The sequence below is a fragment of the Eupeodes corollae genome, chromosome 3, assembly GCF_945859685.1.
Source record: "Eupeodes corollae chromosome 3, idEupCoro1.1, whole genome shotgun sequence".
NCBI lineage: Eukaryota > Metazoa > Arthropoda > Insecta > Diptera > Syrphidae > Eupeodes > Eupeodes corollae.
The window spans coordinates 72,570,849-72,589,981 of NC_079149.1; the positions used below are offsets into that span (position 1 = coordinate 72,570,849).

Below are 19,133 nucleotides of genomic sequence, written 5' to 3' on the forward strand. Positions count from 1 at the left end.
CCTTGTTGACAATGACCTGATAGATTCGATTAGGAAGCGACTCGTACAATTTTTCAATATAATCCAAGGAAATGGATGACCAAGAGCGTTTAATGCCTTCGATTAGTTCTGGTTTGTTGAAATATTGATTCCCAGACTCATAAACTTTACGAGCAAGCAACCCCACACGTTTTCTATTATATTAATGTCAGGTGAATAAGACGGCCACTGAATTAAACTTACATTTTGTCCCTCAATCCATGTCTTAACGACCCGGGATGTGTGGATCGGAGCGTTGCCGTGTTGAAAATGCCATGGTAAGTTTCCAAACAAATTTTTGAAATGTGGAAAAGCATTTTCAAGTACGTTTTTGTACGTACTTTCATTCATATGTGCTGTCAAAAACTGTAAGTCGCATGTACCATAGTAGGAGATGGCTCCCCACACCATCACACCCCCAAATCACTCTATTATTACCGCCTTTATTATTTTTTCCATATCCTGACCTATTACTCAAGAATTCGGATATTACTTTTCGACTTCTACCGATTTTTTTTCGATATTGCACTTATCGACAGCCTTGAATCCTTGTAGGCTTTAATTTTAGCTTTCTCCTGCACAGATAACGATTTTTTCCTTACACATATTAATTTTAATACATCGCTTAAGCAGCAACAAAAATGTGGTTAGCCTACGCGTTTAACTCTTTAAGATAAACTAAAAACAATTTGCTTGTGCTTACCGATGACATAAAAATAAAGGTCACTTTTCCATAAAAAATAATATAAACACTAAAAACAAGTGCAGTATGGGAGAAGCTAAACGCACTTATAGTCAAATGTACCCAACTCAACCAATCTTAAGAACCCAAACGTACTCATTAAGAGCCAGAGAAAGTCTCAAGATTTCTGAAAAAACTCTTCCGTCTATAGAAACTCATAATCTAGATGCTAATAAAGCAAAAGACAATCACAACATTAATACATCCACCGACAACTACAAAACAACCGTCCAAAGAAATTCATCCCCAAAACCACCAAAAATGCCTACATCCGAGGCACTAGCCTCCGCTTCCCCACTACCTATAAATCTACCGATTATCCAGAAACAACCACACCGTCCACTGCCACCAACACCCAAAACTATTTCAATACCTAACCAAACAAACCAACCCCCAGAAACAAGCACCACACAAAATTCTCCAATTTCAATTATATCAAACAATTTAATACAAAAAGAATCATATTTTATATCTACATCAGATACAGATGACAATGAATAATAATTCAACTCTTTTTCCGTATAGGAGGTCGTGGACATCTCTGACAGGGGAGAGGACAGGGACTCCAGGCGCACAGCCCCCATGCCCCCCCTCCGGTCAGAGAAGCCCACGGCCATCAATAATTGACCAACAACAAATTTTGCCAACAACGAATACATTTCAAATAAATAATAATCCAACAACCAATATGAACAAAAAACTTAATATAAAAATTCTTCAATGGAATATCCAAGGATATTTCAATAATCTTCCACACTTGGATATTCTTATTCAAAAATATAATCCCGAAGTAATCGCTCTACAAGAAACTAAAGTTCTTGTAGAAAAAGCACCATCAAAATACAAAAACTACATTGCTTATTTTAATAATAAGCCACACGAGCGAAATAAAGATGGCACAGCTATTCTCATAAAATCAAATATACCTCATACGTACACAAGGTGCCCAAGTGGAATACTTACCCAAACTCTGAAAATTAACCTACCTAACCCTCTAACGCTGCAAAATATCTACAGACAATCTGATGAAATCGTATCACAGCAAGAGTATCTTGGTCTAGCCGCAAACCACCTTCCACAAAGCATTGTATTAGGTGACTTTAATGCCAATAACTTAATGTGGGGCTCCCCACATACCAATAGTGCGGGAACAATTGTAGCTCAATGGTTACAAAGTTCTGACTTAGTTCTGTTGAACGATGGGTCACCAACGCATTTCTCTACAAGAAACACACTTACTGCCATTGACTTGACAATTGTATCACCATCAATAGCAACTGATGCCACTTGGAAAACCCATAACTCGTTGGAAGGTAGTGACCACTTTCCAATAATAATTGATACAGGATCACCGTACACCCTTAGAAAAAAATTTCAATCCCGCTTTGTAGAAACAAAAGCTGACTGGCTCAAATTTTCACAAAATGCAGGCCAAATTTCAAGCGTTGTGCCTAGGTCTGAAAACATTAACAAAGAAGCAGCAAACTTAAGAAAAATAATTAGACAATCTGCAGCCACTTCAATTCCCTCTTCTCACCCACCATGCAACCACAAACAACCTATTTGGTTTAACATGCAAATAAAAAATCTCACCCTCGAGAAAAGAAGCGCTTGGCGGAATCTAAAAAGCAATCCCAATTCCACTAATATTATTTCATATAGACGTTTGGCTGCAAAAATCAAACAAATAGTGCGTATAGCTAAAAGAGACGCCTGGACAAATTTCTTGGCGTCCATCAATCCAAATATGGATTCCAAAACTCTTTGGAATAGAGTTAAAATTATAAACGGAAATCACTCTCGGTGTAGCATCACCTCCGTCAAACAAGGTTCAACATTAGTAACTGATCAAAGCGAGATCGCACAACTCTTTGCAAACAAATGGGCTGGGTACAGTTCCGATATAAATCTCTCCCATAATATCCTACATCAAAAAAACACGTTTTCAATGGACTTTTCTTCAACCGCTTTGAGTCCAGCTATTACTCTAACAGAGCTTATAGAATCACTACGTTCTACCAAAGGCTCCACGCCTGGTTCTGATAAAATAACATTTAAGATGTTAAAAAATTTGCCAGCTGAGGTCATGGCAAGGTTGGTCAACCTATATAATAATATTTTGAAAAACGGTACATTCCCGCATGAATGGAAAAAAGCTATTCTGATCCCTATACCAAAACCAAACTCGGACTCACAAGCCATCGAAAATTACCGCCCAATTTCTCTCCTCTCCATTCTATCCAAATTATTTGAAAAAATAATTGGTAATAGACTCAAATGGACACTTGAAAAATGTCTCAACAGTGGACAACACGGTTTTAGACTATGTAGAGGCACACATACTTTGCTGCATATGCTTGACCAAGCAGTACATACAGAGCTAGTTTCACGAAACCATTCGGTCCTCTTGTCCATGGACTTAGAAAAGGCTTTTGAAAAAGTAACTTATTTTGGAGTAATACAACAACTCCACGACTGGGGAATCCATTCAAACTATTTGAAGGTGATCTATTCCTTCATGTCTAACAGAAGAATAAAGGTACGTGTCAATGGCTACTGTTCATTAGACAACACAATCGAAAACGGTGTGCCACAAGGATCTCCAATTTCAACAATGTTGTACAATACTTACGTAAATTCGCTTTTAAATGAATTGAACACTGATGGTGACCCACAAATCAAATCAACTTTAACATTCGCCGACAACATTTTCGTTTTAAGTTCTGGTAGCCCAGAAGAAGTTGCCCATGCGCTCAATCAAATTATACAGAAAGCACAAACTTGGTGCACAAATACTGGAGCTAAACTACCTATTGAAAAAATATGAAAGTTCTGCATATATGCAGAAAAAGATCTTGTCCGAACAGAACTATCAATCTTAACAACTCTGCTTTTCCCCTTAAAGAAAAATTAAGAATTCTTGGTCTGATTTGTTCGAAAACTTGGAAATGGCATGCACACGCGAAGTTTGTAGCTGACAAGCTCAACAAATCCTTGAATCTACTCAAAATTATCTGCCAAAAACACAAAGGACCGCACCAGAACACATCTATAAATATAGCACAAGCCCTCATACGGGGTGCCATACAACATAGCCTTTCCATCTATTCACACTGGACAAAAGGGAACGATCAGATGATCCAAATCAAAATTAATGCACTACTACGGAAGTCTATTGGAGCTCTACCATCTACACCTATTGATGCTTTATTGGCAGAAACAAACACTCCCTTTTTTTTAGAAACGAAACAAATTACACAATCCAAAATTGTAATACAAAGCCTCATAGACTGCAATCATCCGCTACACGAAATATGCAGATCTGGTTGCACAGTATCCAAAAAAACGAAAATAAAAAGTGCACTCTATAATTCTATCCGATAATTCACATTTACCAATATCACTATACCAGAAATAGTTAATTACGACGTCGATTCAACACCTTGGCTTTTCCCAAAAAGCACCATTGACATATCTCTAGCCAAAATGCTGAAGGAACGAACACCGCCCGACATCTACAGAAAAAAATTTGCTGAAAAAATAACTACAGGACAATTTAATTGCATACTATACACAGACGCCTCGACAGCAGAAGAAACAACAAGTTATTGTGTATACAGATACGACAATAAATGTGACAAGATCCTCTCACAAAAACTTACAACCCCAAACCAAAGTCCTTTTGTTGGAGAGGTAATGGCATTGGTTGAAGCATTCCAAATTGCCAACAGAAGACATGATACAACCGCTATTTGCAGTGACTCTTTGAGTGCAATACGCAAAATACTCAACAACAAAAACAAAACACCAATCTTTCATCTTCTACGTTCAATTATCCGCTCCAACTTCCCTAGAATTCACCTAATATGGTCCCCAGGACACACAGGAATTCCAGGAAACGAAAAGGCAGACTTTGCGGCTCGTGAAACCATCAAAATGCCTTTGGAATATATAATACCACCGTTTGCATCTTCAATGTTCAAAATTGTCTCTGACAATATACGACGAGAAGCAGAAATACGTTGGAATAACTCCCATTCCTTTTTAAGACAACATAAGACAACCTTATGACAAGTGACCTACAACGAGTCATTGAACCGATTACAATCAGTGCAGCTCTCTCGGATAAGGCTAGGTCATACCTTGTTCAACAAAGTTCATCTTTATAAAAACGAACCTACACCACTTTGCAGCTTCTGTCAGGAAACTCAAACCTTAGACCATGTTCTTCAAAGATGCCCATTAACAAGAACACACTTTGCAAACAACATCCCACCGTTACAAAAACTCCTAGATACAACTATTCATCCAGATAACTCACTGCTTTTCCCGCTACTAAACAAACATAAACTTAATCAAATTTAACCTATTTAAATACATTTCAAAATCAACTTTTCTACTCAAAACGATCAACTAACTATATTTCTTAAGACTATATAAATTTATTATTTTAACAGCCATATGGGCCTAGCACCCCGGCGCTATCTATACCGGACGATATAAATTTATTTGTATTGATACCTGTGATAAAAATAAAAAATAAAAATAAATAAAAACCATATAACGGTATCGTTCCATTGCATGTTCTCTTTGCCAGTGAGAGAGTGTACAAAGATAAGAAAAATAGGATACACAATGTGAGCTGCATGTTGAAAAGAACCACGACCAGATCAGTTCTATTAAGCTTATGGGGGATGTGCTAACCTGATGACGAGCAGTGTATGTTCCTTTTGAAACAAATAACTGTAATAAAGATGAAACATAAGTCTACCGCTACCGCTTGTGCTATGAAAATCCAAGTCCTTGAGATAATTATTTTCATTTATGAAGAGTCCAATTACGTTTGATTGTTAAATAAATTAGATTGCTAAAGCGATAAAACCAGAAGTAAATAAGAGAAAGACAGTCAGCAAACTAAGAATATAATAAATCGTATTTATAAATAAATACAACGTAAATGCTGTTGCAGACAACATAGTGGAAAGATATAATCTCATTCCCTTTCTTAGCCTCGATTTTTTTTATTTCGGTTAATAATAGCAAAAATATCTCTTTTATCCTAAAACAATTATGCTATCAAATCAAAGCCACCGAAATACAATAAAAGGATTATTAAAGGAATTTCATAAATGTTACTTACAGTGAAGCCTAAGCAGGAGATCTAAGCAACCAAGTAGAAGAATCTATGATTTGCCTGCCTTTTCTGGAAATACCAAACAATGCTTTCTTTTTTCGAAGAAAAAAAATTGTGTCCAAATTTGAAAATAAACATGAAAACTTGTAGGTTAAACACAGATTAATGAATTCATCACATTTTATTTAACATATTTTCCATGATATGCAGATGACATTTATTTTTTAATTTCGTACAAATAAACTCACAAAATCTCTAAGGAACTTAATTAAATTAGATTAACCCAAATAAAGATGACGAAATATAAAAACAAAGTGTTTTAACATAAGATCTCAGTATGCATATACATATGTAATAGCACAGTATATAAGTTTTTCAATAATTTTATTAAAAGTAGCAAGGTTCGATCTTGAGAATTTTTACGGCTTGTGTAATGCGTAGACAATTCTCTCTGTTCCCTAAGTCCAATTCAGATCAAGAGTTTATATTTTTAATACAATTATTATTTACACAAAGTTGCTGAAATGAGTTTAACCGTTGTTTCTGTTTAGCCAAGTGAGTATGTTAAAAAAATATTCGTTACTCGAATTGTCGAACATCTTTTTTCGTTTCCAAAAATATGGCCAAATATAATTAAAAATGATGATTTGACCAAGTGAAAAAATAATGACCAAATTTGGTGACAGATGACTAATGTGGCAACCGTGGGTTAGGTACATCCAGCGAGCAACGAAAGTAGAAATAAAAAATATGTGTCAAAATAATACAAAGACTTAAACATCCGAAAAGTCTTCGTGTAATAATGCGCGCATCGCCGAATGACACTTCAAAACAAAATGACCGATTAATGTCCATTAAATACATGCGCTGTGTAGTACCGGACATATATAGTTTGAAAGAAAATATTTGTGCACATTGGTTTTGAATTATTTAATATTGCAATGATAAGAAAAGTGTAGTATCCTTGGCGTGAATGGTTATTGCGTAGGACTGTCATGCCAGAGGTCTTGCCATGAAAAATGCTTTCTCAAATTAGCTGGTCGAATTCGGCCTGTGAACTATAGATTGAGAATGGTTGAGATTTGGAAGTCACTAGGCCCTGATTCTCTTCGCACTGTTGCGTCACCTATTTTATTTATATTACTGACAAGAACAGGCACATTGAAGATCTATGTCACTTATCACCTTCGATAAATATCCCCTGGTTTCTGTCTAGGTCAAATTCCTAAAAATTAGTTTTCAATACGACGGGTAGAGGGCTATTTTGTGTTTCAAGTGGTAAGGTAGTGTGAACTAAGTTGGATGAAAATAGGGAGAAAAAGTTAAAAAAGTAAACAAATGCAAGAAAAAAAGAGATTGCTGTATGAAAGTCTTATGTCTTGGATATAAATAGATTTTATTGAAACATTCACACATCTATCTTCTTTTTGTTTACTTTCCAATTTGTTTGTCTTATCTCTAAGTGTAACTTCCTTACCATTTGAAACACAAAATAGAATCTACCTGTCATTATGAAAACTGTTTTTAGGTTTCTGAAACTGACCCAGATATAAAACAGGATCACACATTAGTTTTATATTACGTGTTAAAAGATGATCTATATGCATCATTTTCGATAATGAAATGCAGCTATTAAAAACTACCCAAAACCAATGTATCATATGCATATATTGTACCAATGTAAATACTCTTTCCTGGCCTAAAATTAATTATAAAAAAAAAATTTGACTCACATACACTTTAGTTTGTCAAATAGTGTGATCGTCAAAGTTTTGCGAGTCAATGCGCTGAAAGAGAGTTTCATGCATTGAACGTTAACGGAGAATATTTTTCGTTCCCACATACCATTTTTGTTTCTAATGCTTAACTCTAACTTCAAATGATTTATTTTACTAAATTGAATCTTTTCATTAATAGAAATCATCAATGAGGGCTATAAGCGACCCGTCAAAAAACTCCAAATTTGGTCTTAATTGCGAAAACAAATGATAGCTACTCGTACAACTATCCCCTTATAGTGCGATTATCCCAATATTTCAGAGAACGCAATTATCGTTTAAGTGCTATTGTGGCTTAACATCGAATGCTGCAAAATTGGCGCGATTATATGCGTTGAGTAGCCTCAAGTGTCAAAGTGACAGTAAAAGTAAGTAATATCAGCTACTTGCTGGACAAAACACAAAAGGCGAATAAAAATATATTTTGTTGTGGGTTTTGGGCAGTAAATAATTTAACTTATCAATAAACTATAAATTAAAAATTTAAAACGGTTTTCTAGGAGGAAAGATATGGTGAGTATAAGTTTACTGATTGGGTTTTGCTGCTTCATCTATAAATAGAAAACAACCATTGGAACTTAATTTCCAAGGGCTACCTATTTACTAAATATTCCTATACCATCAGTGAAATATTTTTCTTGAAGTAATGTTAAAGCTGGATAATATCTTTCTAATTAGGTTTTCAATATTTTATTCAAGGATCGTGTGACTAAACCACAAAAGAAAATGTTAATTTCTTTGCTGCGCGAAACGAAATACATGGAAGGTAAAAAGGAAAAGGAATGGTATTGGGAGAAAATTCAAGCAGCACTGAATACTATAGGGCCGAAAAAAACCATAATTCAATGGAAAAAGGTATTTTAAAAACAACATAACTTATGAAGAAAATGAATTTACAAAACTATTTCCATTTTATTTAAAAATTAAGCACATGTTTTCCTAGACAGGTGTTATAAAAGAAGTAGAAATGAAATGATATGTCTACTTAACTTGTTGACAGAATCACAAGGCTGTAGTACTGTAAATAGTTACTAGTCTTACTATGTCTTAGTCAAAAATTTAGCGAAACTTAAAAAAAGACACAAGTAAATAAAAAGATGAAAAGCGTAGGTTTTCTCTGACTAAAATTATGTAAACTTCCAACAGTTGTATCAAAGATGTTGCTTAAATTGGAGCTGATTCCCCTAGATTTTGAAAAAAAAATTAGTACTACAAAAAAAATACATTCTTGTTAATCTTGTTAAATTATTATTCTTAAATTGTTACCAACAATACCAAATAATTTATTTGTTTCCCTCTTTTTATTCAGTTACAACTTCATAGATCCTAGAATCGAAATATTTACTAAAACAAAAAGGTTAAGAGAAACCCTTTTTGAGATTTCATTTTTATAAATGTAGAAGTTGAAGGTTTACACTTGCACTTGCAATTTAAATAGGTCCTTAATTTAATATCAAACCTGTTATTTTAATAACAAACTTAAATTTATTTTTTATAAAAAAAAATGATCTTCAATATATGTATTTTTGTATGACGCATCAATTGCGCTTTCATTTCATCGCGAAAGAAGTCTAACTTAAATGGGAAAAATGAGAAAATTAAAATCAATTTTACATTAAAAAGGCTATCAGTAGTTGCAGTAATATCGTGGACCTTCGAATCACCTCTTTCATATAAGCTTCACTCAATAGGTAGGTGTATTCAAGAAATAAAAACTTCACATATATAACCTTGAAACTGAGTTCCCGTCGCATTTGAAACACTTACTTAGTTTACACTTTGGTTATGTTTTTTAATGTTTGTTGCTAGCAAAATAAGGAGATAGTTTTATTAAAGTTGCTCTACCTCTAACAGTAGTTTTTTATGGGATATCTTCTGATGTCTTCAAATTTGTTTTATTTTGTATAACAAAAAGTAATATTCTTGCAAAACTTAATGGATATGCCTCAATTATGCAATACTAAAATAACTTCCCATTGGTCTAAAATCCAGGTTTTCGGTGTACATAAATCCTTTGTATTGACATCGATTAATTTTGGTAAGTGTATGTTTAGAAATTAAATTATTAAGTTAATACAAAACGCTACCAAATGTTTAGATTTTCTCCGCCGATGCAACCCTTGTAATATGGATATAATTTAGAAAGCCTTTTTTACCCTCGGGTGAAACTCTTTGAAACTCGCGTACACTTAATATATTTGGGAAGGTTTTATTATTCATTTATATTTGACCGTAATACCTGCGCTTTTTGCAAAACCCTTCAGTTTTAATTTGAAGCTAATTTCAGATGTATTATGAAGTACAGAGATTCTTTTTTTGGTCGCACTACAGGACTGTTTAATGCTTTACCTGTCTGAATATTTCCCACTCATGGATCAAATACAAAGAGACAAAAGGATTTCTACTTCTAGTGTATGACATTAATTTATACTTTTTTTTATTGAGTTCTATTCCATTTGAAAAGTATTTGTCAATAACGTCCTACAAAAACAGGTATCCACTAAGATTTGAGAAGGTTTAGTAAATCTTAAAGTTATCCGCGAGGATAAGGATTTTTAAGTAAAGATGGATTTGCCAATGTCATGAATGTTCACCAAGAAGAGCATTCATCTTTATCAATGCCTTCAGGAACTGAGACAGAACATTTAAAGTTTTAGAAAAACATACGCTATCAAATGCTTGTTTGAATCAGCGAAAAAAGGTCCATTTGCAGTTTATGCGAGGTATTAATAATTAACTTGGTTTATGAATTCTAGAAGACCAAAAACCACGTTGTTTAGGAACAATTATTTATATATAAAAAAATTAGTATGTTTAGAGACTATGTTTTCAAGCAACTTTGCATGCATGCAAATTTGGCAATACTTCGATACAGGATGAGGACTTAAAAATATAAAGTTTTTCTTTTGGAGTTTATAAAATTTCAAAAGAACTTAGGACTTTTTCTAATATTTCACTTCATGCCATAATAATAGTTCCTATAAGTTGTTCTTATGTATATTTTCCATTTTTTAACAGGAAAAGAATGATATAAAAGTCATTACAATCCATTACAATAGACACTAAAATGTTTACACGAAAAAATAACATTTAGAATATAATCATATTGGCAAAAGCCTCAGTCATCGACATTCAGCCTCATCTGGAAACAAGAAGATAACGCGAGAATTCATTAGAGAATCCCTTAATTTGATCCGGTTAGCAAAACAGCTTCAATAAATTCTTTTTAGATGCAGAATTAAGAGAAGTTTTTAGCATACTTCAGGACTTATTTTTTGCCATTCTTCTTGAACACCCGTCAAGGTATTCAATGTTTGTAAAGTTCTGTTGAGCAACTCGGCGTCCCAGTTCATCGTATACATGTATGCTTAATATTGTTTAAGTCAGGTGACTTTTTTGTGTGTTTTAAGCACCTTAGAGCAGTTTTACAATAACCACGAACTTGCGTACAAGATGTGCGCTTAGTTATGTGTATCCGCGATGAAGATGAAATAGTCTTGTATTAGTTCCGAACACCAGAATGTGCTAAACATCCTCATACCATGGCCAAACCACGGCCATGCTTCACAGAAGCTCGAGTATGATTATCATTTTTCTTCTGATGTCTTCGTTGCTGACTTCCTTACTCGTGGTATCTTTAAATAAATCCTAAGAGATTCCGAAGACATTTCCTTACTGTCCTGGTTTTGCAACAAAACCAGTTTTCTGATTTCCAAAGACGATTGATTTGATGGGAATTGACAAGTTCTCCAAGAGTAACCCTTGTCATGAAAAAGTGCTTTCTCAAATTAGCCGTTCGGATTCGGCATAGTTCCCTACTAACTGTTGCGCCACCCAATTTATTTATTTTATTTTAAATTGGCAGAACAGGATTCAGGCAGAACTCATTATTGTGTGATAACAATGAGAAATCGAATCCAAGAAAATCTATTGACAGCAAAAACAAAAAGTTTTGTAGATAGAAGAAATTTTATTTACTTTTCTGAAAATACAGAAAATTAATGCAATTATTTCGTTCTGATATAAATTGGTTAGACAGAAAGTTTACTCCCACTCGGACCAGAAGCATGCATTTTTTTCTTAATAATAAGCGCACACTCAAGGGGATATGAATATCCTTATTATGTAGAGATACAGTGTGAACACTAGAAAAAGGAGGAAGGGTTTAAAATTAGATGTCGGTTTTCGTTTTGAATTCATGAATATTGCAATGACTGGGAAAGACAGAGTAATTCGCATAAAGAAAGAATCTATATATTTCAATTCGACCAGAGTATACTAATGAGCATTCCTGGAAGCGTGAGTATTAGGGTTTAACTGTTTATTCTGAAAAAAAGCTTTTAGTAATCGAAGTTTCAAAAAAAGATTTCAGTGCTGTTTAGTTGCAAATACATACGTTTATTTGGATGAAAAATCGAAAGGAAAAAAAATGTTAAGATATGTTTAAAGGTCCTACCTTTAACAGGTGTATTATAACACCATGCTCTGACCGAAAAGATGGTCTTATCATTCCAAAATGTATCGAAACTTCATCTATCTTTTGTGTTCTCCTGTCTTGGTTTTGACTACTGATTAATGTTTTCTATTTGATCTTTATTTCCATTCCTGACAACAGTACTCGCACACAGGAATGGTTGAGAGTTGTAAGTCACTAGGCCCTGTTTCACAACGGACTGTTGCGCCACCCAATTTCATTTAATTTAACTTAATCTTTATTTTGTTATGATGTTTTTATGACACGGTCAGTTTTAGATTTCCAATAATTTAATTTGTTCGACAAAAGTATGAATAGTTTTGGGGTATAAAAATTTAACGATACTAAACTATCGAGAGTGAGAGATACTTGTCATATCAAATTTTCTAGATTTCTTTGTTAAAGGTTATACAGAACAAAAAATAATATAAATATTAATAAAAAAAGCTTCCAAAAAATAGGTACAGCATTACGATAAAAATCATAAAACTAGCCTAATTATCCATAACTTACAACTAACTTTATGGTCCTTAAATAAAACTTAAAACTAACTTAAACTACCTAAAACTACTTAAAACTAGAACAACCACAGCAAATCTAACATGTAACATTTTTGTTTTTCATATTTTGTTGTCTTTTTTTTAATTTTTAATTTTTTTTTAAATGTTTTTTATTTTTTTAAATTTTTTTTTTTGTTTTGTTTGTATTTTTTTTTTTCGTCCCACCATGCCTATTCTACTTAAAACTAAACCCTAATACTATTAAACAAGTATGTAAGCCGGCCAAGGCTTAAAACCCCATCCCGAGTACCCACTACCAAGTGCCGATTGAAGCCACCAAAACTGGTTCTCCTGCTTCACTCTATCAGTTCGGTCCCGTTCGGACACAGCCCTACTGAACCGAAGGAGCTCTGCTCCGCCTTGTGCCATAACGTCCCGATTGTACAGGAGTCGCCTATCCACGGTTCTTCGTCTGACGTGGTAGATTAACGGAACAGCCAATCTATCCTGTATCAGACCGCATCTATCTAAAAAGAGGAATGCTTCTGGGGAAATGAAGCAGCTCAAGCGTGCACTCTCAAAGTACAGCGTCGTAAACACCAGAAACTTCTCCATCTGGGAAGGGGCAACGCTGAACCACACAGGACAACCTTGCACGTATCCCCCGTGGCCCTAGCCAACGGAGTCCGGAACAGAATTGTCTCCGACTTCTGGACATTTATTTTCAGTTTCCAGTCGTCGCAATATCGCTGAATCTTGTCGAAATCACGCTGCAAGAGAATTCTAATAACCTCAACCTTTCGGGCCGTTCTGTACGCAATTAGTTCTTCGGCTTACGCAATTGCCTTTGTAAGAATTCACCGCTCCCTGTTGAAGACCATTTCTAATTGAGAATGTTGTGGTAGAAGTTACATTGCCACTTTTGACAATAAACTTTTTCCCGTTAAGCATATCAGAAAGTATATACAACAATGGCTTGCTTATGCCAAGCCTGCTCAGTTTTAGGTAAAGACCCTCTAACCATACGGTGTCAAAGGCCTTTTCCAAATCAACCAAACAGCACCTGTGCATTGTTGTTTTGATTTATTCCATTGGATATCAGAAACGAGTTTAGACGCAGCATGAATTGTGTCATGACCCGCCTTGAACACGAACTGTTTATCCGGAATAATTTACAGTCCAACGCACTAACCATCATGCCACGGGTACTACTACTTTGTTGCATAACCATTGTTTTTTATGTTGCTTCGCATCTACGTGGCATCGAGTCCACTAAAACCTGACTTTTACCGACTTGTATTACGTTCCAAGAATCACGCACTGCTTCCCGCAATTTTTTCGAATTCTTGGGTTTTTTGAACTGCGTTCTTAAAACATCCCGCCACAAATTTTCGATGGGGTTAAGGTCGGAGGATTGAGCGGGCTACTCCATAATAACTTCTTCTGCTCAAATTATGATTTTGCCTTTTTTGACGCATGCTTTGGTTCATAGCCTTGTTGGTATACCCAAACTACCGTCATTTCCTCTTCAGCACAGGGTAACATTACCTCCTCGAGAATTTTCACATACTCGGTCACATCTCTTATACCCCCCATGTGATTATTAGGCCCGTACTCGTAATATGAAAAGTAAGCCCATATCATAATTTTCCCTCCACCATGCTTCACTGTTTAAATAGTGTACCGTGGATCGTATGCTTCATTCATGCTTCTTTTCACATATTCTTGACGACCCTTGGACCCAAAAAGGACGACTTTGCTTTCACCGCTCCATAGAACACTCCTCCATTTCTCTTTTGCTAACTGAACAATTTTTCTGTCAGTTCTTTCACTAGTCATCCTTTTTGGGCGTTTCATTTTCGGTTTATTTTGCCATTTAAAGGTTTTAAGGCGTTACTGACCATTTTTGCTGAGCAGCCTAGGATGTCTGGAATATTTTGGTAGGGTTTTCCCTCCGAACGCAGTTTTCGAATTGTTTCGGTTCAGTGTCTTGTCTGTCCCATTGTTTATGTTTGAGCCAATATTTTTTAATTTTGTATATACTAGTATGATAAAAATACTTAAAAATTTAAATAGTAAAATATTTACCTACCGAAAATTAAAAAAAAAAAATTTTAACCTTCTTTACTATAAAATCAAAAGCACTGCTATTTTTATGAACACTGTATATCCAGAGAGTTTAAAATATTGTGTGTTCACCGGCAAAAGTAGAGTATAACTTCAAGCTAAAAGTCAACATGTCAATTTTTTTGTAAGAATTTCCGTTCTTAAAATAATTTAACAATCTAATAAAATGTGATCAGCACTGCTATTTTTATGAACACAACTGTATATAACCTAGCAGATATTAAGCTTTTAAGGTGGTACACGTGGCATGATGGTTAGTGCGTTGGACTGTCATGCTAGAGGTCTTGGGTTCGATCCCTGCCTATGCCATCTAAAATCTTTTCACGGGTACTGCCTCTTGCGAGGAATTGACAACTTCTCCAAGAGTAACTATTGTCATGAAAAAGTGCTTTCTCAAAATTAGCCGTTCGGAGTCGGCATATAAACTGTAGGTCCCCTCCATTCCTGACAACATTACTCGCACACAGCAATGGTTGAGAGTTGTAAGTCACTAGGCCTTGGTTCTCAATGGACTGTCGCGCCACCCAAAAAAAAAAAAAAAAAAAAAGATATTAAGCTTTAACTATTTAATCTTTTACATATTATGTATGAATATGTCTGACATTTTTAATTCGAATTAGACATAAATTAATATAATATCTATGTCTTGTGTATTTCTATATATATTCAGAGTAAGAAATAGAAAATGTATGTATATGTACATAAGTACACACATATATAAATAAATCTAAACATGAACACGTACACCTTTGATTATAATAGCATTGAATTCTCTACAGCTTTTTAAGGTTTTCTTTTAAAAACCTTCTACTTTTTGATTATGGTGTTAAACCATGATCATGATTGCCATACAAATAAGTAGTGATATTTTATTTTATTATTGGTTCTATTTTAAGTCCTACAAAATAGTTTGCGCCCGATTTTCAGGCTAACCAAATATGCACACACATTTTAAAATTTAAAAATAATTTAAAACAGGAGTAGTAGGTAGGAGGAGTCCTACCCCTAACACTGTTACACGAGAATTTGTATATATTAGTGAAGAAGTTTAGTAACTACATACATCATACCATGAAATAAATCCGTTAGTTGTGATGTTCTGAGTTCTTGCCAAAAATCAGAAAATAGGCGCAAATTTCGCGCTTTTTTCGCTTATTCATATATATTTCCCAATCTTCTCACTCTAGGCTTATGGTATACCTTATAGCAAATTTTGTTATTCTGGTATCAATTCGTCAATTTTTTGTAAACAAAAAAACAATTCTAATCTAATTTTTGAACAACTGTTTTTTGAAAACAATTACATCTACAGAAACAACTTTAGGCTCAAATTGAAATTAATTTATTTGGCTTATAATCGTAGAACATGATTGTATGTAAAAAATTTAATTCAGGATAAAAGATACCAATAAGCGAAAAAGTCGCGAAATACCTGATTTTTGTATCAAGCGTTAAGCGCTTGAGGTCGGTAACTTGGATTCACTGGTCGAAAAGGTATGGACTGGCAATAAAATTTAACTCTTCCAATGGCTTTCGATGGCCTTTATTTAAGCCCCACACAAAAATGAATGTATAAATCACGTCAGATTGTTTAGATATTACTTTTTAAAATTCAAAAAACACATGTGTAAGACTTTGCTAAATTGATGAAGTAGTTTTTTTTTTATTAAAATCTGGCGGGTTTCCAAATTCCCTTTCTTGATATGGCTCAAAACACCAAGATTGATTTTTTTACAAACAAATTGGAAGCTATAATGATGACTTTTAGTTTATATTGTTGCAAAATAAAGTTGGACAGGACAGACAAAACAATCTTTCTACTAACAGAAATCACTGATGCTTTGTCAGTGACGAGGTCGTTGCCTGTACTTACTTATTTAATAATAATTGTCAACAATGAAATTTGTTTATAGTAATTATTATTTTTACTTAAAAAAATAAGAATAATGTAATTTCTTAAAATTTATTTACAGTGCTGGCGAGACATGCGTTTAACTACGCGTAAAAAACTTGCTGAAATGAAGCGGTGCCAAATAGCTGGTGGATCGCCCCCACCCGGAATAGAGCTTAATCAAGAAGACAATGACATAATCGATATTGTAGGCTCTGAATATTTTTACGAGGAAATGAGCGGTGAGCTTAAACCTGAAAATTTCATGACAGGATTTGAATATGTGCCAGAACAATTTTGTGATGCTATACTATCCGCTGCTGCTGTAAGTAGTAGCCAAAATAATAAAGATGCTGGTCATCCTTCACAAGACGTACATGATGGGGATGGTACCGAGCCTAGTGTAACATCCAATCAAGAACACCAACATGGAGGCAATTTTCCCGGGTCTGCAGTTAATGTTCACAATGCTGAAACAAATGGTTCAGCAAGTCATCATCCAGTGTTTCCAGGTATCTCAGGAGCATCTGTTGCTTGTGGACATCAACATTTACATCACCGTCGTAGGGAGGCAGCGGTTGCAGCGGCAGCTGCGGCAATTCATAGGGAGTCTGCATTTGAGGAAAAACTTTTACAACTGATGCAAGATGCGTTTCCTAAAAAAGACAGAAAGCGTAAGAAACGTGATCCAGACAAACTTTTTTTACTCTCACTGTACGAAGAAATGAAAAAAGTTCCAGAAGAAACTCGATTAGACGTAAAAGCAGAGCTTATTCAAGTGCTTAAAAGGTACCAGAATAAAAGTACACAAAAAATGAATGTGGACAAATCGATATCAAAACAGTTGCAGTCTACTGAAAAGGTATCAAGACAAGATACACCTCAAATGCACCCACAGCAGCAACATCCACATAGCATGTATCAACTACAAAAAAAATATGATAAATCAGTTGAGAAGTCCGATCAGCAACAATCTAATGCTTCATCACAGCAACAAGTTGAAAGTACACAAAGGCAACAACATTCTCAACCACCTCGTGATACTAACGATCCGCAAAGAATTCATGCTCAACAGATTTCTCATAGTTTATTTCAAATGCAAAAAAAGTATGCGGAAGAAAATGATAAAGCCCACCAGCAACAGCAGCAACAACAACAACAAAGCGAACAGCAACGTAAGCAACTTATAGAAAACCAATCCCATCCCCATCAACAAACTCAGCAACCTCCACCACCACCGCCGCCACCGAACAACGACCAACACTTGCATCACCCACAAATGCCACATGGAATCTTGTTTCCTTTAGGACAAATTCGCAATGAGCATCCTCATCAGCAACAGTCCCAAGCTCATCCTCATCAACAACATCACCAACATCATCCTACGCCCTTGTTTGCAGCTACCCCTCCTTCAGCAATGAACGGAGATCGCACTTTAACGTACGAAAACGTGGGATAGGCTTCAAATGACATTTATTATTTATATTTTATATATAAAATAAAACTGTAATCTCTTTCTGTTGCCTCTTCATAGGCTTTTAATGTTGTTTTCAGGGCTTTGTTCCGTTTAATCATTAAGAATATTATTAGATAAGCTTATTTTTTAACAGCTTAACGAGATAATGCAATATTAGCTAAGGACTATGTTAAAATAAAATTTGTTCGTATTTTATAATTTTGTTTATTTAGAGAAATATTTTATCTATACCTATTGCAAGTGTCAACTTTAAATAGATAGTTGATACATATCAAAGTCTTACATTTAATCAGCCAATTGATAAAAATGTTATTAATTGATTAATTAATGAATGAAGGTGTAAGATTGCTGAATTACGGTATTTATCAACTATGAATTGATAGTTGACAATCGTATAGGGATGATTATTTTGGTCTATGTTATGTCATCACTGTAACAACCTATCGACTCGAAACGAATGTTTGTAATGGTTTAAGCTCATATTTCCCAGTTTTGCTATATAGGTTAAGGTGCCGGAAAACAAAACTTCGTTCTAATCATAATACATTGTAATAAAACAAGAACTGTACTTTAGTTTTTGGTGATATGTCTATTTTTTATTTAGTGTGCTCGGTAACTCTTCTATTTTTTTGTACAATGCATATGTTAGGGTTATAGAGATTTTAAGATTTCAAAAGCTTGATCTACCTTATTACTACTATGTACCAGGCAATTTAAAAATAAAAAGTGCTTGTATTATTTTTAATTATAAAAACATTAAACAATATTAAATACATAACAAAGAACTGCCAAATTTTCTGAAAACGGAAATCAAGATTTTGATTTAATTTCATACTTATTAGGTAGAATTTTGAAAGCCGGTACTTTTCTGCCTTGAAAAATTGTATAGCTTTTTTTATAATTTATAATTTCGTCTCTTTTTAAACTCATCAAATTAAAGTTTTGAATCACAAGAAGCACGCGCGAGCCTGTAAATAAACAAGAAAAAAAAT

General features: G+C 34.4%; 2 protein-coding genes across 3 annotated transcripts; both read left to right on the top strand.

Annotated features, from left to right (window-relative positions):
• Positions 1 to 4,246: 4,246 nt before the first annotated feature.
• Positions 4,247 to 4,831, top strand: LOC129950542 (uncharacterized). The gene has a single exon (XM_056062471.1). It carries the CDS (start codon positions 4,247 to 4,249, stop codon positions 4,829 to 4,831), a length of 585 nt encoding a protein of 194 aa, XP_055918446.1.
• A 3,202-nt stretch (positions 4,832 to 8,033) lies between these two features.
• On the top strand, positions 8,034 to 18,713 carry LOC129951702 (putative uncharacterized protein DDB_G0271606). 2 transcript variants are annotated; one of them, XM_056063995.1, is made up of 3 exons: positions 8,034 to 8,185; positions 8,351 to 8,527; positions 16,747 to 18,713. In XM_056063995.1, the coding sequence occupies exons 1-3, from the start codon at positions 8,183 to 8,185 to the stop codon at positions 18,121 to 18,123; spliced, it is 1,557 nt and encodes a 518-aa protein (XP_055919970.1). In that variant the 5' UTR covers positions 8,034 to 8,182; the 3' UTR covers positions 18,124 to 18,713. The 2 variants fall into 2 exon arrangements, with proteins under 2 accessions (XP_055919970.1, XP_055919971.1); XM_056063996.1 differs by having other exon boundaries at positions 8,372 to 8,527.
• Positions 18,714 to 19,133: the final 420 nt, after the last annotated feature.